Source organism: Octodon degus, unplaced genomic scaffold (genome assembly GCF_000260255.1).
Source record: "Octodon degus isolate 3935 unplaced genomic scaffold, OctDeg1.0 scaffold00163, whole genome shotgun sequence".
Classification (NCBI taxonomy): domain Eukaryota; kingdom Metazoa; phylum Chordata; class Mammalia; order Rodentia; family Octodontidae; genus Octodon; species Octodon degus.
Genome location: NW_004524739.1, coordinates 2841128 through 2866520, shown reverse-complemented (window position 1 = coordinate 2866520; position 25393 = coordinate 2841128). Strand labels below are relative to the sequence as shown.

General features: G+C 47.4%; 1 protein-coding gene and 1 non-coding gene across 5 annotated transcripts in view; one reads left to right on the top strand and one right to left on the bottom strand.

Moving 5' to 3' along the window:
• The window catches only part of Epb41 (erythrocyte membrane protein band 4.1), a 251748-nt gene extending 228990 nt beyond the window's left edge, over window positions 1–22758 (bottom strand). The window contains exon 1 of one of the 4 annotated variants that reach the window (XM_023703019.1): window positions 22612–22758. Coding sequence is in view for 1 of the 4 variants with exons in the window: in XM_023703023.1 (XP_023558791.1) it covers window positions 14682–14707 (26 nt within the window). In the remaining 3 variants the exon portion in view is untranslated. Of the gene's footprint in view, window positions 1–937; window positions 1134–14681; window positions 14718–22436; window positions 22592–22611 lie in introns of those variants that run through there. The other 3 variants (XM_023703020.1, XM_023703023.1, XM_023703011.1) reach the window with 3 other exon arrangements.
• On the top strand, window positions 7775–7890 carry LOC111813107. Its single transcript, XR_002818442.1, has one exon. It is a non-coding gene; the product is annotated as a U5 spliceosomal RNA (small nuclear RNA).
• Window positions 22759–25393: the final 2635 nt, after the last annotated feature.

Genomic DNA, 25393 nt, shown 5'->3' with positions numbered 1-25393 from the left:
TAGACTAGTCATTTATGGTAGGGTACAGTTAGCGAGAAACAACAGGATGACAGTCACTATCATGTGGCCAGAAACCAATCCGTCAGCAATTTGTTTCACGTGAGATCACTTGCGCTCGCTCTCTCAAGAGAATGCCTGCTCCTGAGGAGAACCAAGGTGCGGGTGGGGGTCTGCCTAGGAATAAAGGCCTGGTGATAAATCTCAAGAGGGTGAGCCTGGATCCCGTCCCTCCACAGGTACAGCAGCCCAGCAAGCAGGAGGAAATATTTCCAAGCCGACAGATGCGCAAACTGAAAAAGGAGGTCACGACGCTGAGAGAATAGATTTAACCCTTTGCTCACTGGGAATTGTGAAGACTACGGCGGAAACCTTTGGATCATAAGGGCTCGGAGGATTTTTGTTTTTTGGGGTTTTTTTTATAATGATGCAGGTGTCCGAGGCGGGAAGGCCTGGAAGCGCTGCGACTCCCTCCACCTCTGATGCCGCCCGACTTCTCCAGACACCTAGCAAGCTCGTCACCCGGAAATCACTCCGTGGCTGCCCCCACACCTTCGCAGTCAAAAACCTACAAGCCTCCAGCCCCACTGTCCTTCCGAGGGTCCGGGCCACAGCGTAATGACTGACAGACCAGAATGAACCGATTTTCCCTCGTGAGAAAACACACCCCGCGCCCAACTTCGAAGCGCTGCCCTGGCGCGCCCCCTGCCCTTCTTCCGCCTCCCCTTGCGCCTCAGGCCGCGGCCCCGCTCCAGCCTTCGGCGTTCCCGCACGAGGACGAGGTCCCTTGGCCAGAAAACCCGCGCCCCCAGCCCAGGGCCTGCGGGGGGCTGCAGACAAAGAGGCTGCGGCGCCGCGGAGGCCGCCAGGACCGTCCTCTCGGGAACAGCGCCGCGCCCCCGCCCCCTGGCTGCCGCCGCCGCCGCCGCCACCTTCTCACCGGTAGCTCCCAGGCCCGGGTTCCCGCGCCTGTCGCTGCTACAGCAGGACGAACAATGGCAGGAGGTGGCACCGGAGTCCGAGGCTCGGGCCCTCCCCAGCTCGAGAGCCCGCCGGCTGCTGACTGACGGTCTGACTGAACCCACTGGTAGAGAGGGAGGGAGCCAGCGAGCGAGCAGCCCCGGCGTGCGCCCTCCCGCCTTTCCTCCGCGAGGCTAAGGCGGGCGAGGCCCGCAGCCCGCCCGCCCGCGGGCCCCTCCCCCTCCGCTCGCCACAACATTGTAGTAAATTTCTATTGGACCGCACGGGAGGGAAGGAGGGGGCCTGGCCCGCGGCCCGCCAGCCCATTGGCTGAGGCCGAATCGGGCTCCTCTCCTCTCTCCCTAACCTCCCTGAGGCTGGCAAAGGAGAAGCGAAGGGGGAAAGGCTAGGGGCTGGCCGCTGTGCGCACGCGCAGGTCGAACCCTGCGAGGACCCGGGGTTCCAGGCTACAGCGGCACCCACGTGCGGAAGGAAGCGGCTAAGGCCCAGGGCTCAGGTGAGGCGTTTTGCTCCCGAAGGAGGCCCAGGTAAGAGATGGAAATTTGGAAACCCCAGAGAAAGTGGAACTCATCTATAGTCTGGTGCCAACTTCCCCAACAAGCAATCCGGTGTGTAATGTACCTAGTAACCTCAGGTAAGTCATTCAGCTTCTCTGGGGCTCAGTTTTCCCATCTGTTATCTTGACCATCTCCAGGTGCCTGTCCAGCCCCGATATTTGTTGATAAAGCATTAACCTCTAACTGGCCTGAAATGTAAGCTAAGTGATGAGACCATACTATCACCTGTCTTCTGCATTTAGGAATCTCCTAATTTAGCCCTGGCTAAAAATCATAAAATCATTTTTTAAAACACTAGCTTCCAGGATTTAGTGTTCAGGGGAACTGTTCAGGTTACTCTGGTAATTACCTAGTGTGGGTTCACTGCCCTTCACAAATTTCAGAGCCCCCTCGGCCCTTCCTACTCCCTGCCAGGTTGATCTCTGAACAGCACAGCTCCACAGAGCAGAGAAAGAAGGCTATTTTAAACAACACACCCAGAAAGTAAGATAGGTTCTGGTATTTCATCTTAGAAATGAGGAAACTGAAACAGAGACTTAGACATGCCAGGATAAGATGCCAGGCAATCTGACATCAGAGCCTGCGTGTGTCAACTACACAGCCCTTTCACCATCTCCACTCAGCCTGTGAATCAAACTGTCTAGGTTCACTGCTCAGTCTTCAGCCCTTACTGATGGCCTTCTCTGTGCCTCAGTTTCTGACCCCATAAGAGAGATAATAATAGTCCCTACCTCATGCAGTTACTGTAAGAACTAAATTAACTAAAATATGTAAAGGACTTAGAACAGTACTTAAAACACAATATCTCAGCGAGTGTTAATTATGAGCTTGCCAGGCAGGCGCTTAGACTGCTGACCTATCTCCCCAGCCCGAAAAACAATGTAGTCTTAATTTAAAAAACTAAAACAGCATTAAATTGTGACGTGATATTATAATATTTGATTATATTTAACCTAGAAAAGCAGCAGTTTAATATGATTGAGTATATATACAGAAGTTTAAAAGTATATCTATTGGAAAAGTAATACAAGGGAAGGTTTTACATCCCTTGTATGGACAATAGCCAGATACAAAAGATGTGCACGTGCTAAAGTGAGGGAACCCTTGCTCAAACAAAAGCTCCGGCAATGAACTGATGTGTGATTTCAGGCAAGTCATATCTCCTCCCTTCTTCTTCTATAAAATGGAAATGGCATGTACCAAACTCAGTGTTAATTATGACTACTATCTGGAAACATATGGACTGAGAGGTGTACAGGTGGATGATTTAATAATGTATTTGTTAATCACACACTTGCTGTCAGCTCTGAGGTGAGCATGTTATATAATAATTGTTTAAAACAAAATCCCCTGACGACCACCTATTAGTGGAGTTTGACTAATAAACTCCACTGTGTATCTCTGCCCTGCTTTAATCCTGGCACCTTTCATAACATCTCTTTCTATTCTCTATTTATTACCTCTCGTAAATACATTGTTATCTTTTTGTAATCTAGACTGGCAAGACTTCACACTCAGGAGAACAGAGATTTTGTCCCCTTTGTTCATCTCCCAGAACAGTGCACACATAGTGTTTATTGAACAAGTATATGAATTGATCACATTTGTTAAAGAAGGAAATTGATGCTTAGTAATGTAACTTTGGCTAGGGTCATTCTGTGTACTAGGAGTAAAACTCTTGCTCTTAAATACACCGATCTCCTGCTTCAGGTCCTCAAGTTCAGCTGTGCTTTTGATTCAGGGAGTTCTAATTATACCATTTCTGGGCCTCAGAGGCTTCCTTCCCCTACTAGACAGAAAAATCAGCTACTGAAGATGAATACTGAAGATCAATCCTGAGGCATCTCACCATTTCCACTACCTGTTATCCACAAAATTCAGATACATGAACCTTAGTATTATCTATGCCTTGAAGTATTAGCCAATAGAATATAATGCTTAAAGGTGCTTTGTTGAAAGAACAGAATGTATAGCTTTAATAATCATTCTGGCCAGGGCCAGGGAGATAGGTTGACAGCTTAAGTGCCAGCCTGGCAAGCACAAGGTCCTGAGTTCAAGTCCCAGTAGCAAAAAAAAAAAAAATTTGGCCAGGTATGGTGATACACACCTATAATCCCAGCACTCAAGACTGAAGCAGAACTGCCACAAGTTTTTTTGTTGTTGGGGGATTTTTTGGCAGCAGGAATCAAACGTCACACTTGCCAGGTAGGTGCTGTGTGGCTGAGTTACATGCCTGGCCCACTGCCACAAATTTGAGGCTAGCCCAAACTATATCGCAAGACTGCCACAAAAAAAAAAAAAAAAAAAAAAAAAAAAAAAAAAAAAATCTCAGACTGGCAAGAAAAGGCTAGATGCAAACTACTGTCAGAGTGCAATGCACTATCACACCAAAATCTGTTGGCCCAGGTTTTAGAATCTCAGTCCTGAATGCCAGGGTTAAGCTTTTAATTCTTAAGAGATGAAGGGCTTTGTAAACTGTAAAGTACTATACACACATAAGGGATTTTTGTTATTAATTACACACCATCACCTGTTAGGGTAAGTGCTCAATCTCTGAGTATAGCTGGAACCATTCCATAGTAGGGGCTAGGGTTATAAATCATCCAGTCTGAAAAGGAAAAACTATCCTCACTCCTGTACCCATACTCCATCTCAGATTTCTGCAAACCAGATATCCAGTCCTAGCTCACCTTTCAGAAGCTGCCATTGGGTAAAGGTCCCAAGGTCCCAAGCACCACTTCTGAGGCTAATTTCTTAGGCAGAAACAGCTTCACTCCATGCTCACATTTAGATGGCATCTGTGTCATGCTCCAAGGCCCAGGATGGGGTCCCTAGAGGCCATCTCTATCCCGCCTGCCAGCTGAGCCTGCCACTACTTCCCCCGCCACCTCTCTTATTTCTTCCTAGGGAATACAGGCCTTGCTAGCTGCCTGTTAGCTCCTGGAGCAGTCAAGGGCACTAAGAAAAAAAAGAGAGAGAAAGAAAAAGACAGCATGAGTCTTAATCCTTTGCCACTACAAACTGAGCCCCATCAAAACTGAACACCAGCTGTACACAAAAGGATGAAATTAGATGGTGAAACTAGCGAGGAGGGCCAGGGAGGATAGATGAGGTCTCTGACAACCTGGAAGAGATGAGATTGAAAGAAACAGGGGGTAGAGTGGGGGAACAGTTGGAGTCTGAACCATACCCAAATCTGGGACATGGGCGGATTAGGGACACAGCTGGCCTAAAGTCCCAATGAGAGGGCTCATGGAAAACATTTGTCAGTTGTAGAGGGCAGCAAGAGATGAAGAGGGCTTTGAAAATCTAGGCCCATCAGCAGTCACTGCTGAATAAAAACCATCCTGGTACCAAAAGTACATGAAGAAGAGAGCTTTCCGTTTCTGCCCACAATCATACAATTGCAAGCACTTTAGAACACTGAAACACAAGTGAAAAACAAGGTATTAGGAGATGAAAATTACTGCTCACACAATGGAATACCTTCTTAAGAGATTATTTTTATGAGTATATCAATTACTCATAAAAATTTTAGAAAATATAGTTAAATAATATAGTTAAGTAAAAACATAAGCCACCATCAAACCACCATTCAGCAATCACTACCATCAGGGTTTTGGTGGGAAACCTTCCCTTCTATTAACTTTTCCAGTAGATACACTTTTTAACTTTTTTTTTTTTTTTTTTTTTTTTTTTTTTTGGTGGAACCAGGGATTGAACTGAGGCCCTTGCGCTTGCTAGGCAAGCACTTATTCTACTGAGCCATCTCCCCAGCCCCTTCAACTTCTGTATATATACTGAATCATAGTAAATTGCTGATTTTCCAAGTTAAATATGATCAAATATTAGTAATATCACATGTCACAATTTAATGTTGTTTTAGTTTTTTTAAATTTAAACTACATTGTTTTTCGGGCTGGGGAGATAGGTCAACAGTCTAAGCGCCTGCCTGGCAAGCTCAAGGACCTGGATTTGATCCCCTGTACCTCATGCCCTGCAAGTACCGCATACCATGCAGGTGCTGCATGCCCTGCAGGTACCACATGCCGTGCCAGCCCCGCACCATGCTGGCCACCGAAACCAGGCATGGTGGTACACACCTTAATTGCAGCACTGGGTAGGCTGACACCAGACGATCAGTACGAGTCCGAGCTGTGTAGCAAGCCCCGGTACCAGATAAATAGACTACACTGTTTTGGAACTGACTTCACTTACTGTATTGTAAACATCTGCATCACCATTTTTAAGAGCACTTTCAAATGGATAGTCCATAATTTAGTTAATCCTATTGTTGAACATTTAGGGTATTTATAATTCTCTTATGAATAATACTTAACAACCATCCTTTTATCTAAATTATACCCATTTTTTGATGCAGTGAACACAATATTTTTTAGCACATAAGGATGTCTATTCTGGCCTCTTATGATAAAGGCAAAAGATACTAACAAATGTGTGGTTTTGTACAATACTTTATCTTTTGTATTTGAAAACATAGAATATGTTTTGACCTCTTGCACTTCTCTTACAAAAATTCTCTTAAGGAGCTTATGTGTATGATAAAGACAAAAAACTAAATGTGATTAAATCTATACATTGGGGCCTTTGAGGAGGGACTCCAAGGAAGAAGAGGCAACAAGGAAAGAAGTTGAAATTGTAAAAGAAGAACCAATGAATAGTTGATAAGAAAGTCCTTTAATCCTCTAGAGTCGCCAAATGTTAAAATGGGTTAGGCCTTTGCAGATCATGAAGCCCAAATTGCTGACTTTTAATCAGATAGAAAGCTGGGTGTGGTGACATAGGCCTTTAGTCCCAGCACTCTGGGAGGCTGAATCAGAAGGATTGCCCCAAGTTTGAGGCCAGGCTGGACTACATAGTGAGAGCCTGTCTACACACACACACACACACACACACACCACATCAAGCCAAAACAAAGCAACAAAAACCAAGAGAATCCAGAGACTAAAAGGCATTTGTCCAAGGTCACACAACACAGTGGTAGCAGAGCCCAAAGTAAAACTCAGATCTTCCAACGTTTAATATAAGATTTTGCTCAGTATTTGAGTCACGCTACATTTACTCTCCAAAGCTAGAGGCCAAGCTAAATCCTACAACCATAAGACCTAGGAATATCTGAGCTGAAGGAGACTATAAAGATAATTTGCTGTTAAAAATAGTAACAACTGGAGGTGGGGATGTAGCCCAGAGGTAGAATTAGCACGTGTGCAAGGCCCTGCATTTGATCCCTAGCACTGAAAAAGAAATCTAAAGATAGTAAAAACTACATTTATGAGGTATTTACTATGTGCTGGGCACATACTAAGACCCCAGAGTACTTTATATGCATTATTGCATTTAGCCTTATAGCAACCTTACAAACTATTTTTAGCCTCAATTACACTTGAAGAAACAAAACCACAGCTTTCAATGTTAGGTTGATTTGCCTCAGCATATACAGCTTAAGCTAGGCCTGTCTGATGCTACCATCTCCTGCTCCATACCGCTTTCCTATCCCTCTTGAGAAAACACTTTGTTTTTTTTTTTAATTTTATTTATGTATGTGTGTGTGTGGCCAGCTCAGCCCACCAGGGGGCGGGGCTGGCTGGCATGTGGTGCTGGGGGATTGAACAGTGGTCCCTGTGCTTTAGCTAAGTTTGTTCTAAGTAGGTGCTTTAGACCACTGAGCCATCTCACCAGCCCTTGAGAAAGCACTTTGGAAATGACATGAATGGGGAACACTGACATCTGTCCCAGGACCCCAGGAAAAAGCTGTTGTGACTGCTTCGAACTATGGGACATCCAAAGAGGGACCTAAGGATCTGGGCTTCTGTCACCTTCCCCAACCCCTGCCTCTTACCAGCTGGAAGAAGCCCAGTGACCCTGATCCAGCAAAGCCTCCAGCTCAAGCTTAAACAGCTAAATCTCTCTCCCTAGGGCAGGGAAGTCTCGAGTCCTACAGCAGTGATGCTGAACCTTTTAGAGCTTTCAGTGATAAAAACAACCTGCTGCTGTGGCACAAGTGCCAATGGTTCACCACCACTGTCCTGGAGGGTTTCCCAAAAAGAGAGCAGCCTGGTGCCACCTGCAAGGCCTTTTTAAAACTGGTAAAGTCAGCCCAGCCCAGACCTCATCTGGGAGACCAACAGGGCAGAGGAAAAGATAAAGGGAAGCAGAGGGGATTTGTTACCCAGAAATGGCCCAAGACCTTCCACAGCTGTTGTGAGAAGACAGCTCCTACACTCTGGTTTTTCTTCAGATCATGTAAATCTTTCACCTTTTACTGAAAATTTCCATGGAAAGGAACAACTCTGAGTCTTAAATCAATTTTTTGAGGCCTTGTTTCGGAAAGGCTACATTAAATCTTGTTTAAAAATAGAATCTTAAAAAAAAAGACAGCTCCTGACTGCCCAGCTAGCATCCAGCTAATCTCGATATCCAAGCCTTCCAGGGACTAGTGGTATTTTAATGGAAAGAAATAAATGATAAAAGGTGCAACAAATATGTAACAACTGTCAATTTGTCTTAAATTTAATGTGTGACTATGGGCAAGTCACCCACCCTCCACCAGCCCCCCGACACAAGGCTGGAGCTCTGGGTTCACAGTGGAGAGCCTGCCGAGCGTGTGTGAGGCCAAGATCGATACCCAGTGCACGCAGGCGCACCCACACACCAAATAAAAGAAACTTAAAATAAGTTAAAGCATAGACTGGGTGGCTTTAACAACAGTATTTATATTCTTAAAGTTAAAATTCTGAGAGCTGGAAATCCAAGATCAGGACACAAGTATGGTCAGGTTCTGGTAAGGGATCCTTTTCTAGCTTTCAGCCACCTCACTATGTCCGAGTATGGCAGAGATAGAGTGAGCTCTGTGGTGTGTGCGTGTGTGTGCGAGCGCGCATGTGCGCGCATGTGCGCACATGTGCGCACATGTGTATTACTGGGGATTCCCACTGAACTATTACATTCCCAACCTTTTTTTTAATATTTAAACATATGTATCAATAGATAGATAGATAGATAGATAGATAGATAGATAGATAGATAGATAGATATTGTTCAGGGCCTCACTGTGCAGCTTGGACTCTAGTGATCCTCCTGCTTTCAGCCTCCCCAGCACTGGGATTATAGGTGTGCCTGGGGATCAAACCTTGGTCCCTGTGCTTGCCTAAGCTTGCCTAAGCAGATGCTTTAGTGTGCTGCACTATCTCGCAGGCCCTGCCCAACCCTTTTTTTCCTTTTGTATTTTGAGAGCTTGCTATGTGGCTCAGGCTGGGCTTGAATTTGCAATCCTCCTGCCTCAGCTTCTCAGAGTACTGGGATTACAGGTGTCCATTATGAAGTCTTGGCTTGGTATCTCTTCTTTTAAGGGCATTAATCCTATCTTGAGGGTCCCACCTTTATAATCTCACCTTATCTACATCCCAAAGAGTACATTTCCAAACTCCATCACATTAGGGGTTAGGGATTCAACATATGAATGGGGGATTTACAGTACCCCATCTGGGCTTCCATTTCCTCACCAGTCAAATGGAGGCCACTGTGCCTACCCAGACTGTCTTACAGGGTTGCCAGAAGGCTTGAATCTAGTGGGGTGTGTCAAAAGGTTCTCCAAATTACAAAGCCCCACACCAGCACTGTGTATGATTTTTACTTTAAATCTGAAATCAGTTAGGTGGAAAGAATCCCTGACTTAAGGCAAAAGCCTCCTTGGAAGTGAAGACAGCGATATCCCCCTTTCTTCCCCCAGCAGACATTTATTGATCACCTCCTACGTGTAGGCCCTGAGATCCCAGCATGAATGGGTGAGCCTAGAGGTACTATAATAAGTAAGCATCATCATCATCCCTTGTATGGACAATAGCAAGATACAAAAGATGCGCAGGTGCTAAAGTGAGGGAACCCTTGTTCAAACAAAAGCTCCAGCCCTGAGCTGATGTGTGATTTCAGGCAAGTCACAGCCCCTCCCTTCCTCATCTGTAAAATGGAAATGGCATGTACCAAGCTCAGATGCTTTATATGCAGTATGTTTCTGAACCTCCTCAACAATGCCCTGAGAAAATAATTCCCATTTTCTAGATGAGAAAAGAAAACCTCAGAGAAATAAAAAACTTGCCCAAGATCACTCAGCTTGTAAGTTTCACAGTTAGGTTTCAAACCTACATCTGCCTAACCCTATGCTACTACTACTTTTATAATTTACAGTTTGCACTTATTTTCATGATGCTCAGTATAATAATGTGAACAGCAATGCCCAGGGCATTGGCTATGGGCCTAGATATTTCATCTACATTCTCATGTTAAATTTCACAATTTGTACTTTACTGGGTAGGTACAAATATTTTAATCTCATTTTCTAGCTTTGGAAACTAATTCAGAAAAGTAAAATAATTTACCTACTATCACATAGCTAGAAAGAAGTATAGTTGGGAAGCAAGGTATGTCTAACTCCAGAGCTCAATCTCTTGACCTGTGATGTCTTTCTTCCCCAGTGAGGCCAAGCATGAGTCTTTATCTCTGTTTGACAGATGGGAAAGTTGAGGCCCAACAAGTGTTGATATGCCTAAAATCACCCAGAACGTCAGCAGCTAAGAAGGGACTTAAATCCATGCTGCTGGTCTTAAACCCAATGCTATTTCCTCTACCCATAATGCTCGAACCTCAGCATCACAAAGTGCCTCTTCCCACTGAACATTTAGCACTCCTGGAGCCCCACCACACCAAGCAGACAGGGAAGGCAGAAGGTGGTGGGAAAACTTTTGCAGGACACTGTCTGGGAGAAGACAGCAGCTAAGCTGAACTGGTGACCCATGTGTCCTTGGCTTTGGGTACCTCGTTTTCATCCCCGTAAGTGGCAGGTGGGAAGGAGAGATCTCCTGAGGAAGCTGCTCTAGGCCTTGCGCCCCTAGCTAGCATAGCTCTTATTTGTGATTTCTGCTGAAAAACAAAAAGCACTTGACAGCCTGGGCCTAAGTGCTAATTACCAATAATGACATAATAACTATTGTGGGCTCAACAGCCAAAGAGCCCCAGCTAGAAATTCTGCATAACTCAGGCTTGGGAACAAAAGATATGGGCACTCCAACTGATTCTGATGCCCAGGCAGAAAATACCATCCAAAGTATCAGCTGACAAATGGAAAGGGTGATGACCACTCACTTTCTCCTTACAATTCATACATTATTGTGTCCAATACTGTCATACAATTATTTACTGAGAATGCACTATGTGCTTAGCACAGTGCTAAATCCAGAAGGGAGGAAAGGCTGTGGTTTTTCACTAATCCATTCTACAAAAATGTATTAAGTACCTATGCATCATGCACAGTATTATAGGAAGAAGTGATGTAACACTGAATAAAACCACCATTAACATCACATTCCAGCAGGCTGGGGAGATAGCTCAGTGGAATAAGTGCTTGCCTGGCAAGCACAAGTTCCTGAGGTTCATCCCTGGTACATTCCAGTAGGAAAGAGAACAGGCAATAAACAAATAATAAAATACAGCATGTCAAAGAGTGACAAGTGCTATGGAAAAAAATAATCAAGGAAAATGGTTAGGCAGTGCCAGGGCTTGGAAAAGAAAAGGTGCTACAAGTTTAACCAGAATAGTCAGAAAAGACTTTCCTAAGAATGTGTCATTTAAACAAAAAGTTTAGAAATGAGACAATAAGCTAAGAAAGCACTGTAGAAAGCAAAGTGTTCCAAGCCAAAGGACCAGCAAGTGCAAAGTCCCTGGGACAGAAGTTTGTGCAGATGTTCAAAGACTTGCCTGAAGTTATACATCCAGCCATTAACAGGAGGGCTGGGGGAGAGCCCAGACACAGAGTGACACCCACTGTGTATTTGGACTCAAACTCAGAACAACTCTAGAGGTACCGTATTGCTCACAAGTCTCACCATTTACACATGAGTGAGACCCAAAGAAATAATGACCTCATCACACAGCTGAAATGGACACACCTGTTCGACCCCAGCTTTTGGTTGCCTGCCTGCTCCTCTTTTCTCTGGCCTCACAAAATTCTAAACATTAACTAAAGGATGAATGCTATCTGATAGAAACACCCTGCCTTCACAGTGAACTGTTTCTGACTGATTTTCTTCTTATTGTCTCTTCCGATCACAAACTAACAACAGTAATGAGTCCAGTGTTCTACTGTCAACTCACAACACAAGTGGTCTAATTAGCTCTTAATTCTGTAAGGAGAATTTTGTATTTTTCCCATTTTGTAAGTGAGAGAACAGAAGCGCACTGCAGCAAAGCAACTTGTTAGAGATCCTGCAGCTGATAGTGATAAAACTGAAATTTAAACTGAAGCCTGTCAATTCCTGGAGCCCTACTTTATTATTATTGTTTGAGACAAGGTCTTGCTGTGTCCCCAGGCTGGCCTCAGACTCACAATCCTTCCGCCTCAGCCTCCCAAGTGCTGCGATTACACATGTGTCACCACACCTGGAATATCTAATCCTACAGTATCAACAGAAACCACGGACATGAACCCACACCCTGCCTGTTATAAACCCAAAAGCCGAGGCTCAGGGAGGCAGGTGATTCACTTAAAGTCTCATGATGTGAAGAGCTGCAAGGGCTGGTGTTCCTCCTACTCTGCTCCATTTTGGATTTGGGACCAGGTTCTCTTCGTGTTGTCCTAGTCTGGACTTGAAGGTTTGAGGAGCTTACACTGTGCTTCTGTCCCTTGCCCTGGGTCTGAGTAGTGCAAGACCTTTCCTATACTCAGCTTTTCCAATGTGCTTGATGTGACATCCAATCAGAGGAGCCCAGAAAATGGCAAGTATCTTGGGTGAGGCTGGAGTGTCCCAGCCAACTGAGACAGGAGAAGAGGCTGAGCGTCTGGCTTTAAAACAGGTTTATCAGGTGTTCAGTAAGAAACCATATCAAATACTTTAAATTCCTACCCTGGGAAAGGATGGGGCCAAAGATTTTAAGAGGCAGAAGTTACAATAACTACTCTTAAGGACTCATTTGGCACTTCACCTACTGTCACCAGTCCTCACAGCAAAGTCAGCCTCATTCTACATTGCAGGAAACTGAGGCTTAAAGAGATAAAGTGGCAGCCAAGGTCACCCATTCACAGGTCAGAGAAAAAAGGAGCCAGAGACCCAGATTGCTACTGAGTACTCTTGTACCATCAGCTTCCCACTCTTAATTGAAATTCCACATCTGTATCTAAAGGGACTTGGTGATCAGCAGCTACTGTACAGTCCAGAAGCCCAGAGTTCACCCCTGCCCTGGCCGCAGAGCCAGCAGAGATACAGGACATCACACTTAGTCTTCTTGCTAGCCCAGAAAAAAAGAGCCTGATTGTCAACTTCCAGGAGAAAAAAATAAAATAAAATAAAGCTATAAATTTTCCAAATACTTGTCCCTGTTTTCAAGCTGCTGCTGGCTTTGGCCTCCAACCAGGGAGGGCTCCTCTAGGGTAGCTGGTTGGAAGGTGCCCCGGCCTTAGGACTGAGAGTCCTTGGGTTTGACACCTCTGGGAGCAGGGACAGAAGGGGAGCTGGCAGTGGGCCAAGATCCCTATGGAGACTTGGGCTTGTTTCTTAATCTTTTCCTTCTTCTGCTGGCCAGGGCTGGCTGTAAAGAGAGGCAGGGGAAGCAGTGGGTGGGGCTGAGGAGATGAGGGAGGCCAGATAATGATTTAATTAGAGCTCTTGTTTACGGGTGCACAGTACACACAGGCACTGGGCCAGGCCATTTGCAGGGGGTGCCCTTCCCTGTGATGAAAGCCTGCCATCCCCACTTTCTTGAGGGAAAACTGAAGTGCAGAAAAGGCAAGGGAAGGCCCTGCTGCTGGTCAGTGGCAAGGCCGGCAAGAAGCCCAGGTTGTTGACTTGTGAGAGAGGGGACCTCTGCCTCTGGCTGGGTAGGGGTGGAGGGAAATGTAGGAATGTGGGGGAGGGGTGGGAAGAAGGGCCCTGACAGTCCCCCAAGGGAGCACAGCAGGCAGCCAAGAGGGTGCAGGAAGGAGAGAAGAGCCAGGGGCCATCCTCACAGCCCTGCATGGTAAAACTCGCAACTAGGCATAGTGGCACACACCTGTAATCCCAGCACTGGGGAGGCTAAGGCAAGAGGATTACTACATCCTGGGCTACAAAGTGAGCTCAAGGCCACCCTGAATTGAGTGGCAAGACTTTGTCTCAGGGCCAGGGAAATAGCTCAGTAGAATAAGTGCTTGCCTGGCAAGCGCAGGGTCCTGAGTTCAATCCCCAGTACCGCAAAAAAAAAAAAAAAGACTCTGTCTCAAAAAGACAAAAAAACCCTTCTTCCCTGGGCAGCCGTATCTCCCAACACCATCTTTCTCTTTCTCCTCCAGCCAAATCAAACCACAGTGCTTATGCACCCTGAGCACAATAGGTAGACACAAACCTTTTCATATGCCACCCTATACTTAAAAGGTTGTTCCCTGAACTGCCTGCCTAAAGAGCTTATGTCCATCCTCCAAATTCCAGTTTAGCTCTCTTTTCCCTGATACCTAGAAGGAGTTAACCACCTGTTCCCCTGGGTTCACTGTGCACCTGACAGGAGGAACCCGCCAGCCCAGGCCAGTACTCAATAAATGTTTGTTGTCTAGTTGCATTTTATCACTCAATCCATGAGGCAGGCAAAACAGGTTTTACTATCCTCACTCTCAAGGCAAAGGAGGGCAAGAGCAAAGGAGTGACTGCTGAAATCGCATAGACATTCAGTGACACTGGTTGATAGGCCTAGAAACCAGGGCTGCTCTGTGCCATGTAGCCCCCTGCCAGGACCCGACCTCAAAGAGCTGTCCTCCTTGCTGGACCCACCAGGGGAACCACAGAGGATTCCTAAGACAGTGGCTAGAAGCCTTGCCCCAGTGTCCAACCCAGACATAGCTGGCACCTAGGACAGTTGATGGCAAGGAGCAGATGAGTGGCTTTCGCCAATGCTAACCCAGCTCTGGCTTCTCCTCTCAGACAGACCCCTTAGCCAACAGGCCCCATCACCCCAGATGCCATGATCTTCCCCTTGCCTCTGTCTCTCCTACCTGCCGCAGCCCAGTTTCACTTCCTACTGGCTCTGCCTCCTAGACAGACCTCATACCCATCCCTCCCACCCCCACTTCATGGCCCAGTCCTAGGCCCAACATGCAGCGTTCCTCACCTGGACAGTGCCACCCCCCTGCACATGCTCTTCTGTGCTTAATATCCAGTGGTTTCCCAGTACCCATGGGTCAAGGCCCCTTAGCTCTCCTGAGCCTGTCTCTCCAGCTGCACTCCCTCCCTACAGCACAGGCCCTGGCTCTGTGCCTTAGCACATGCAGTGCCTTCCGCAAGTATGTCCCTTCTCCCTGATTCCAGCTAGTCACGCTTCAGTGCCTCCATCAACTTAGTGTTGGTGGTTTCTAGGTCCTTCTCTCTCCTAGACCCAGAGCTCTCTATGGAGACGGGATAGGAATAGGCAAATTCACCTCAGGACCCCGTGACAGCATAGGGCCTGCCACGCAGTGGCATGAGTAAAAGCAGATGACCAGGAAAGGGAGCTAAATTGCTAGTTTCGTGGGCCACTTCCTTTCTTCACCCATCAGGCACCTTTCAGAACTTTTCAACTGGGGCTAGGGATGTGGCTCAGTAGTTATAGCTTTTGCCTTGCATGAATAAGACCCTGGGTTCAATCCTCGCACCACTGAAGAAAATAACGTCACAGAACCTATCAATCATATGAGGTTGCTAACCACTTATCCTCAATACTTCCTTTCCAGACCTGAATACCACTGTCCCAAGAAGACCATCTTTGTAATCCCACATTGATGCACATAATTATAATAACAATCATTACTACCACTTATTGGGTGCTCTGGCCTCAGTAATCCTCATGAGAACCTTAGGAGGTAAATAGGTTCTTTTATTATCTTTTTTTGTTTGTTTGTTTGTTTGTTTTTGGTTTTTTTTGTTTTTTTGCGGAACCGGGGATTGAACTCAGATCCTTGCGATTGCCAGTCAAACGCTTATTCTACTGAGCCATTTCCCCGGCCCCCTTTTATCTTTATTTTATAGATAAGGAAACTAGTCCATCTGTCCTCAACCACTATGCTGTCCAGTCTTCTGCTTTCTATTATCTCCCCTCTTCAAAATTCAGAACACCAAGGTGGGGATGGTAAGCAGAATGTGTGAGTGTGTGTGTGTGTTTTATCTAACACCACCCCAGTAGCTCCCATTAGTGCTGGCACTGGAGAGGTATAAGAGGACTCTGGTGTACTTCTGTCTCCTATGGGGAGACAAGAGTGTTTCATGCTAAGAATTTGGGCCTTAAGATCAGCAGAATTGGATCCGAGTCCCACCTCCCCCCCATAAATACCTATAATTCACTTCATCACCCAGTGCACTTCCTTCATCCATAAAGTAGGGATGACAGTGCCTATCTCAGAGTGTCACTAGAAGACATGTCTAAAACAGCATATAACAGCCACCCCAGAAACAGGAAACATGATAAATGGCAATAATCTATGACAGTTAGAGTGTCTTAGAATCCATAGCCTAGGGGTTGGGGAGATGACTCAGTGGAATAAGCACTTCCCTGGCAAGCACAAGGGCCTGAGTTCAATCCCCGGTTCCTCAAAAAAAAAAAAAAAAAAAAAAAAAAAAAAAAAAAATCCTTAGCCTAGGTGGATGTAATTCTCTAGAGCCTCCTCAACCAGAGCCAAATAGCAGTATGGATAGACCATAATCCATTCAGATCATGTTCTGATTAAACAATTCTCCAAGGAAGTATCCTTCATTAACCCTATTTTACAGGTGAGGCAGTCTCAGCAGAGAAGGTGGATTACTAGACCAAGTCACCCTGCAGAAGGGTGGCTGAGCTGGGAGCTCCACTTTCCTATATCCATAGCAGGCACAGCCCAACCTGCATCTCAAAGGCCTGCACAGTCTGCTGGGGAGCTCAGCGTCTCCTCACTTCTGGATCTAGTCCCAGATAAATAGAAAGCTAGGGGCCAGGGAGATGGCTCAGTAGGATAAGCGCTTGACTGGCAAATGCAAGAATCTGAGTTCAATCCCCGGTTCCGCAAAAAAAAAAAAAGAAAGCTAAAAGTGGGAGAAAGGTGCTAAAAAGATGGACATTTTACTTAGTCCTTCCAGGCATGGTGGCACATGCCTAGAATCCCTATACTCGGGAGGCTGAGGCAGGAGGATTACTAGGAGCTTGAGGCTGGCCTGGGTCACAAAGTGAGTTCAAGGCCGCTCTGAACTGCATAGGGAAACTCTGTCTCAAAAAGACAATTTTTTTTTAAATTACTTAGTTCCCTCCCAGAATAAGCCCAAGACTGGAGGACACCAAGTGGAACATGAGGAAAGTGTGATCTGTATATCGGATGAGATCTCCAAGACCCAGACAATTTCATGACTTGCAAGGTCATATGGCTAAGAAAGCAGCTGTACTGGGAGACTGAGTTCTTCCTCACCCCTCCCAACTACCTGTCTGTCTCTCTTTTTTGCGGGGAAGAGGCTGTTATGTTTTTTGCAAAACTGTGGAGAAAACTCAAGACCTCTCATGTGCTAAAACAAGTGCTATATCACTGTGCTACACCCCCAGTCCTTTTTCCTTTTAGAAACACAGTCTCACTATGTAGCCCAGGCTTGCTTCAAACCTCCACCCCTGGCCTCTCCTAACATCTGAGTGTCCTCAGAGCCATGGGACATGCATTGAAGTCCACATAAGTCAAACTCATCCTTACCCAGAAGCAGCCAATGGAGTCATGCAGACATCCCCTACCCCCGCCCCCTCAGCCACTTGAGTCCTGGGATAACGTGTGCCCAACCACACCTGGCATGCCCTTTTCTTTTGATGAAAGGTAAAGGTTCTGCTACTTCTTCCTCAAGAGCTCTAGTGGCCTAGGTCCCTCTATTTGCTGATTAATAACTGTGTGATACTTGGTCCCTCATTTGATTCAGAGAACCCACAGCCCAACAGACTCAGTATAATAGCAAGGCATGGTGCCGCATGCCTGTAATCCCAGTACTTGGGAGGCTGAGGCAGGAGGATCATTGCAAGTTCAAGACCAGCCTGGGCTACAAAATGAGCTAAAGGCCTGGACTGCATAGCCAGACCCTGTCTGGGAAAAACAAAAATAAACAAAAACACAATCCAATAGGATTCTGACATTCACTGAGCCCCTACAATGCTGGGTACTTCATAACTGTTAGCAGTATAATCAACACAAGCACATTGCTAGGTACACAGTAGATACTCAAAACATGTCTTCATCTAGTCAGACACAGTAGCTGAACCACTACTACATATCCTAAGTGCTAGAGACACAGCAGTGTAACAGATGAACATAGTCCCTACCCTCGTGGTGCTTCTATGAGTAAAGGAACAGATATACAGTACGTGTGTCTGGAAGGCATTAATATTCTCACTGTACAGATGTGAAACTGAGATGCAAAGAGCCAACCATCTATAAGTGACAAAACAAGGATTCTATTCCAGGCTCTCTGCCCCTGAGCCCTTTACACTGTATCACGTGATCCTCAACCCATACCAGTGTGTTAAGCATGCAGAGAGCTTAGCCCCACTTGCAGTAGGATCCCAACCTCAGAGTGCCTTTTCTCAGTACTTCGGCCTCTACCCTGGCCTCTCCTTACTTCTCCTAGTGCCCTCAGAACCATGGAACATGCATCAGAGTCCACATAAGTCAAACTCGTACTCACCCAGAAGCAGCCAATGGAGTCACGCAGCCAGTCAGACAGAGGCCGTGGAGACATCGCCGTAGCAGCACATGGAAGCAAAGCAAAGCAGTGAGACTCACAGCACAACCAATGAACAAACTCTTTGGGGCCCCCTCTTCTGCCAGGACCTCCCTCTTCCTCTGGGGCTGTGCTGGGCATCCTCCCAGGCAGCAGTAATCTGATAATGCAAACTGAGCTCATCATACCTCAGAGGGCCCAGCTCACTGGAGGCAACAGAGTCACAGGGAACCAACATTCACCAACATTCACTGGGAACTACTGTGGGCCAAGTGTTAGACAAGACAGTCTGAAGAAGACAGCTCTCCTCCTTCCCTTATGGGCCTGCAATGCAGTGAGGAAGTAATCACATAAACAGGGGCAAGGGGGGATTGCTCAGTGGAATAAGTGCTTGCCTGGCAAGCACAAGGGCCTGAGTTCAATCCCTGGTTCCACCAAAAAAAAAAAAAAAAAATCACATAAACAGTTACGGAATGACAACTGTGTTGATGAGTGCTTCCAGGAGAAAACTTAAGGGCTCAGGTTCAAATGCTCTGTCATTTACAGCTCAGTGATTTGTGAGTTGGCCTATTTTTTTTAAGCATCTCCATGTCTCATTTACTCATCTGCAAACTGGAGAGAGTATTACTATCCACCACACAGAATTTGTGTGAAGATGACATGAGTTCATATATAAAATATTTTGAACAATGCTTGGCACAAAATGAGCTGTTCCTGACTGTTAGCTACTATCATTTTAGGGGGCTACCGGGTGGGCGAGGCCACCACCTACTGGATAAGATTGTCACAGGGGTCAAATGAGACAATAGGAAGTGTAAGCTCAATGCCTGATGTAAGGTAATTACTCAGTGAATGGTGGTGTTGCTTTCAGGGCCCTCTCCAGCAAGCACATCCCCACCGCAAAGCATCTCCACAAGAGTGGCTGTCTCAGAACTGAAGGTTTGGATTGAAAAATAACCAGAAACCACATTCTTCTGTGATTTTCCAAATGCCTCATCTTTGACCTTCACAGTACCCAGGGCATGGACAAAAGTGAAATTAGGCAGAGGGACTTCTCCGTGTGTCCTTAGGATTATTCTTTGCACAACTCCAGCCCTAGTTAAGTAGTCAAGCTAGGATCCAGCTACCATCTGACTAGATGTGTTTTCCCCCCATGCTAGAGATTGAACCTAGGGCATGATACATGTTATGCAAGTATCTGTTTTACCTCTGAACTACACCCCTAGCCTTTTTAAATTTTGAGATATGATCTTGCCAAATCACCCAGGCTGACCTCAAACTCACAATCCTCTTGCCTCAACTCCCCAGTTGCTGAGATTACAAGCATGCATCCTTATATGCTGCCCTCATAGAAAGTGGTTAGAGGTGTTTCTCGGTGGTAAAGCATTTGCCTAGAATGCCTGAGATTGGGATAGATTCCAGTGTCACACACATGCATGTGTAAGTGGATAGTTAGATAGATAGATAGATAGATAGATAGATAGATAGATAGATAGAGTCTAGTTCCTACTTATAATTAGAGAGCACAGGCCAAGAATAGGATTTGTGAGCTGGACATGATGGCACATGCCTATAATCCCATTACTCTGGGAGGCTGAGGCAGGAGAATTGCCTGGAGAATTTTAGCAAGACCCTGTCTAAAATTTAAAAAGTGGGGAGATGCCATGCAGTGGAGACAAGGCTCAATGCAAAAGCCCCAAGTTCAACTCCCCTGTCCAAATGATTTATGGGTCCATCACACTTAACCTTGACCTTGCCCCACCCTATCCCCTCACATGAGTTAAGAGCAAGTGATACGCAATTCCAAATCAGGTCTCCAGGTGATAGTAATGGGTGCTACAATATCAACAGAGATTCTAAGCTCAATCTTCTTTCCTCATTTCACAGAGAGGGAAATTGAGACCCACAAAGAAAAGTGCCTGGCTCACAGACTATAAATGGGTAGAATCCTAATGCCATTAGTAAATCTCAGTATCTTAAGTACTGGTGAAATTCTGACCCCCCACACACACACACACAAGAGCCTGTCCTACAGACCCATTCTGAAACCTAACAAATATCAGGCCACTAGGACCTCTATGGTGAACTCTTTGATAGTATCCTCAGCTCTGTGGCTGGCAAACCAGCACACAGGAGGTGCTCAGGCAAGACTTGATAATAATCAAATAAACTAAATGAAGTTCTTCTCTAGTTTCCTACTTCATAATAAGCCCCCTCCAGGATTCTCTCCTTGCATCTCCCTTCTCCCTCCCGTGCAGGACTCTGCCTCACCCTGCAGCCCAGGTGCCCCCATCTGGGTCTGGCACCGACAGAGCTCTGGGCTTCCACAGGGCCTGCACAGCATCAGCATCATCCCAGCCAGAATGGGATATTCCTGCTCAGCACAGCCAGCCAGGCTCCTGGCCAGGGTCCACTCTGCAGAGAGGGTGCTGGCCATGCCCTGCCAGGGCCCCACCTCAGTGGTCTAGGCAGTGGGGCAGCCTGGGAGCCCTGAGAGCTTCTATTGGCACCTGGGGCCTACAGAGGGGAGCCCAGCTGGCACAGGGATGGGCTGATCAGGAGATCGAAGGCATGGAGCTTCCTCACTTCACTGAATGCCACCTACACACCCAGGTGCTCCACCCATGCCCCACGTAGCTGTGACCTGGCAGCCCCTGTCTGATTCTCTTGTATACGCCCAGGGGAAACCTCAGGGCTTCCCTATTCCATTCCCTTCTTTAAACACCCTCCTGGCCTGTTTTTGGAAGAGTTACCATTCTGATTGCTTTAGTGCCTCATTTAACTTTGCTAAGACCTGTAAGGTCAACATTATTAACTAAGGAGGAACCTGGAGCTCAGAGAGGCGAAGTGACTCAAGCAAGGTTACACAGCAAGGATGTAGCAGAGCAAGGATTCAAACACCCAGTTCTGCTGCATGTGGAGCCTACAGAGCCCTGATGTTTTTCTTCCTCCTTTTCTCCTCCCTCTCTGATCCTTACAGTTTCTGGTTTTCTTCTCAAAAGCTTCCACCTCTTTCGACAGCTTCCCTTCCCCCATTCCTAGTCAGAGTTAATAATTTCCATCTCACAACTGTTAAATCATCTTATTTACATGCCCCTGACAGCAGCTACCAAAATCTGCAGGGTACAGAAGTTATTTTTATTTCTGAGGTGTCTGTCTCCCGGACTCTCAGGAGGGCCTTGATGGCAAGGAGTGACCTCAGCAGATGCTCCTTAGACTGACAGTCTGTCACTTGTATCTCTACCCCCTGCCCCCTCCCCATGCAAGTCCACCAGGCCTGTAACTAGGGTACAGGTGGGGAGCTTACCGAAAAGGAGGCTGTACCAGCGCGCTGGCCCCTCCCTGGTCCCTCCCTCCCCTTCAATAGCTGAAGCCCTGACCCTGACTTGGCATCCTGCAGCTCTCACAAGGACTCCCAACTCGCCCAAAGCACACCCCAGTGAGGCTCTTTCCAAACCTCTTCGAGAAAAGGGCTCCATGGGTAGCTTTCCACCCTGGCTAGGAAATTGAGGGGTCACATGCAGCCACTCCCTGCTTCCCGGGAGCTATAGGTCCGGGAATAACCCTCCCTAACCCCGAGTCAGTCCTGACCCGTCCCTCCCAGGAAAGCCGGGGCCGGGGGTCTATCAAGACCAGTCCCCGCCTCCAACTTGCTGAGGGGAGGGGTCTATCCTACCCCTCAAAGAGGTGGGGCCTGCCGGAAAGTGAGGGCGAAACAACTCTTAGATGAGGACAGACAGGAGCGATTGGACCACACAGAAACGAGAGAAGAAGAGAAGGGCGCCCAGGGATGAGAGTGAGCAGGAACCTGAGCCCGACAGAGCTGCGGAAGACCAGAGGCAGAAGGAAGTTCCTAGACCCAGCCTGGAAGGGAGCGCGCAGGGCAGGGTCGGCGACCGCAGGGACACCCCGGCGGGCAGAGCCAGCGCCCCGGATCGCGGGTCCCTGGGTCCGGAAACGCAGTTACGTAAGGGCGGCAGCGGGGCGCAGGGATCCCGGCCGGGGCCCCTCCCGCTGCGGCGGCCGGGCTGGGGCCCGCGCTGTGCGGCTCTGCGGGGACGCGCGCCGAGAACCGACCCGGCACGCCGGCCGCACGAGGCTGGTTCCAGACGCGAGCGTCTCCCGTACCCTAAACTTCGAAACACCCAAGTCCCTCTGGACCCCGAGTTCGGACCTTGGAATCCAGGACCTCCACAGCGAACCTCCTCCCGGGACCTTTGGACCCTGGTCTCCCCCTTCCAGGACTGCCCGGGCCCTTGAGGGTGGATTCTTCTGTCCTCCGCTCTGTCTCTCCCAGGAACTGAGGGTCGTCCCCCCACCCCACCTCCGCCCAAACGATCCAGACTCACCTGGGCTGGACGGGGCGGGGACCTGGCCGGGCCGGGCCGGGCCGCGTTCTGGCTCTCCGCCGCTCTCGCCCTTTAAGAGGTTCCAGCCACTTTGCCCCGCCGGGGGCCTCCACCTGCACTGACAGGGCAACTCTGGCGCAGGCCCCGCCCTCGTCCCAGGAGGCCCTTCTATTGGTGCAAGCAACTGCCAATCTGTGGGGCGGCGGGCAGGACCGGGAGGGGGAGAGCTAGCGCTGGAACCGGGAAAGGGGGAGGGGGGTTGCAGGTGCGTCTGGGCGAGGACACTTAGTCCCAGGGAGTTCACGATGGACCGGAGGGGACAGAGGAAGACCAAGGCCTGGATTGCCTGCTGTGGGCTCTGATGTCACGTGACAAAAGTATGAAGCAGTTTGCCGTGTGGTGCTGCCACTAAGGGTGTACTAGGACAAAACAGAGTTGGTTACGGGGATCTAGGAAAGCGACCTTGACAAAACTCACCTGAATGACCTACCTGTTCCACTACTCCATCCTGAGCAACTTTGAGCGAGTCTCTTCCCTGAATCTGAGTTTTCTCAGCTGTAAATTTTGTTTTCTTGAGAATTAGAGATATCTGTTAAATGCCAAGTATGGATTTGGCACGCAGGGAGGTATTCAGCAAATGTGGGTTCTGGGCCCTCCTGTGCCCACCTTGCCACACTTCTTTTTTTTAATTTTAGAGAAGGGTCTACAGGGTGTTCAGGGTCTCACTACTAGATCGGACTGTAGTGATCCGCCTGTTTACAGCCTCCCAAGAGCTGGGATTACAGGCGTGCGCCACCACGTCCAGTCTCCACACTTCTCAGTGACATTTCCCCTGATGTTCCATGCCATCGGCGCTGGAAGGGACTTATATAGCTCCCCTGTCAGGGAGCTTGCCACCTTCCAGCGTGGATGCTCATTTTAAGACCACACTGAGATTTGAAAAACTTTTCATCAGATTAAGGTCAAACCTGGCCTTCAGGACTTCCCAGTGCAGAGAATAAACACAATCTGTGTTCTGTGTGGCAGTCTCACAGATTCATAAAATCATAGAATATTCCATACCAGAGAGCCATTTAAAGCTAATCCCTTCTTTGTACAAATAGGGAAACTGAGGCCCACTGAGGGTAAGTGGCTCCCTGTGAATTTAGTGATCTTCCTACTAGTTAGGCTCCAGAATCTGCCTGTGTGCAAATCCTCAAGCTACCATTATTACCTACATTATTTTGGGCAAGCAACTGTCTTCAAACCAATTTCGTCCTTTGCATAATGGTGTTAATAAAAGTATTTCTCTTGTGTGTTTTTTCCAGAATTAAACAAAATTATGTATATAAAATGCTAAGAATAATGTCACTCTTAGAGTAAGCCTCCAATAAGGGTTAGCATGTTATAATTAGTGATATCAATACATACATGAATTAAATCATAAAATTCACTTATTGCTGGGGTGATAGCTCAGCAGCATAAGTGCCTGCCTGGCAAGTGAAAGGTCCTGAGTTTGATCCCCAGTACCAAAATATAAATAATTTCACTTATTAACCCCCAGGTTCACTGAGGCCTTCTGAGTCAGTTCCTGTTTTAGATTTAAGGGCCTTGATCTCTGCTTGCCAGAGCCTATCATCACACACACAGGCCCTCAAGCATACTAACACACCTTTCACTTGCTTTTGTATAGATCTGCCATCACTCGCTGTTTCTTGCCCAGGGGCTAACAGTTAAACATCTACAGGCAGTTAAGTCTGGGCTCTGTGTCTACCAGCTTTGTGCCTTGGGACAAGCTACTTCCCCTCTAGGGTAAAATGGGATAATAATAGTACTAACTTTTATGTAGAACTGTTGTAATAACTGAATGATAGTATGTAAAAATATACATGCAAATATTCAATAATGGATGTCGTAGTGTTCTTTAATTGATCCCACAAGTATCTGTGCACCCAGGAGAGAACAGGTTGTGAACTCTTTGCTGGGGGGAGGGGAGGGCTCTGCGAACACTGCGGTCTCCACCTCCATCTCTGACTTAGTGAAAGAGCCAGAAGAGGGTCCAGCAGGCAGCAGCGGGGTGGCCGGGTTATTTCCGAAGAGCTGCGCAGAACCCGCCCCCTCCCTGCCGGGTACTTGGCTCCAGCTCTGCGGGGCTGAGCTGAGCTGAGCTGCCTGTGGTGACTCAGCAGTGCCAGCGCCTGCCCCAGCCTGATAAAAGTGCTCCGGTGTGTGTGCGCGTGTGTGTGTGTGTGTGTGTGTGTGTGTGTTAGCGCGCATGCGTGAGCACACACGTTGGGGTGAGCAGGGAGGGCTCTGTGCTTCTGACCTTGTGCATTTACCTCTGGGAGTGTGCTTGTGATCTTCTGTCTCCAGTCTCTGTGTATTTTGAAGGGATGGTGCGTGGATTGAATCAGTGCCTGTGAGGGTGTGCCCATGTTTGTGAATTTGTATAGAGAGTATGACTTGGTGTCTATGTGTCCCATGAACAGAGGTCCGGGACTAAAGAGCTTTCTCTGCCCCAGGCCTCTCTACCCAGGCACCTGCGTGTGTTTAATGTTGAGGTGACTGTTGGGTAGGTTTTTTCAGGAATATGTTATTAGGTTTTTCCAGCAGACAAAGTAAAGAGATAGGAAAGATAAAAGAAGCCTTTATTGACTCCAAAGATGCTGAAAGGATCAAGGGCAGGTGGGGCAGATCCTCTGACAAAGAAAGCTGAGGCTCTTATGGCCTTTTGCTAGGGGTGGAGTTTGAGGGGGATGTTTAGAAATCCCTGAGGACCTGATTGGGGATTTTCCTGTGGCAG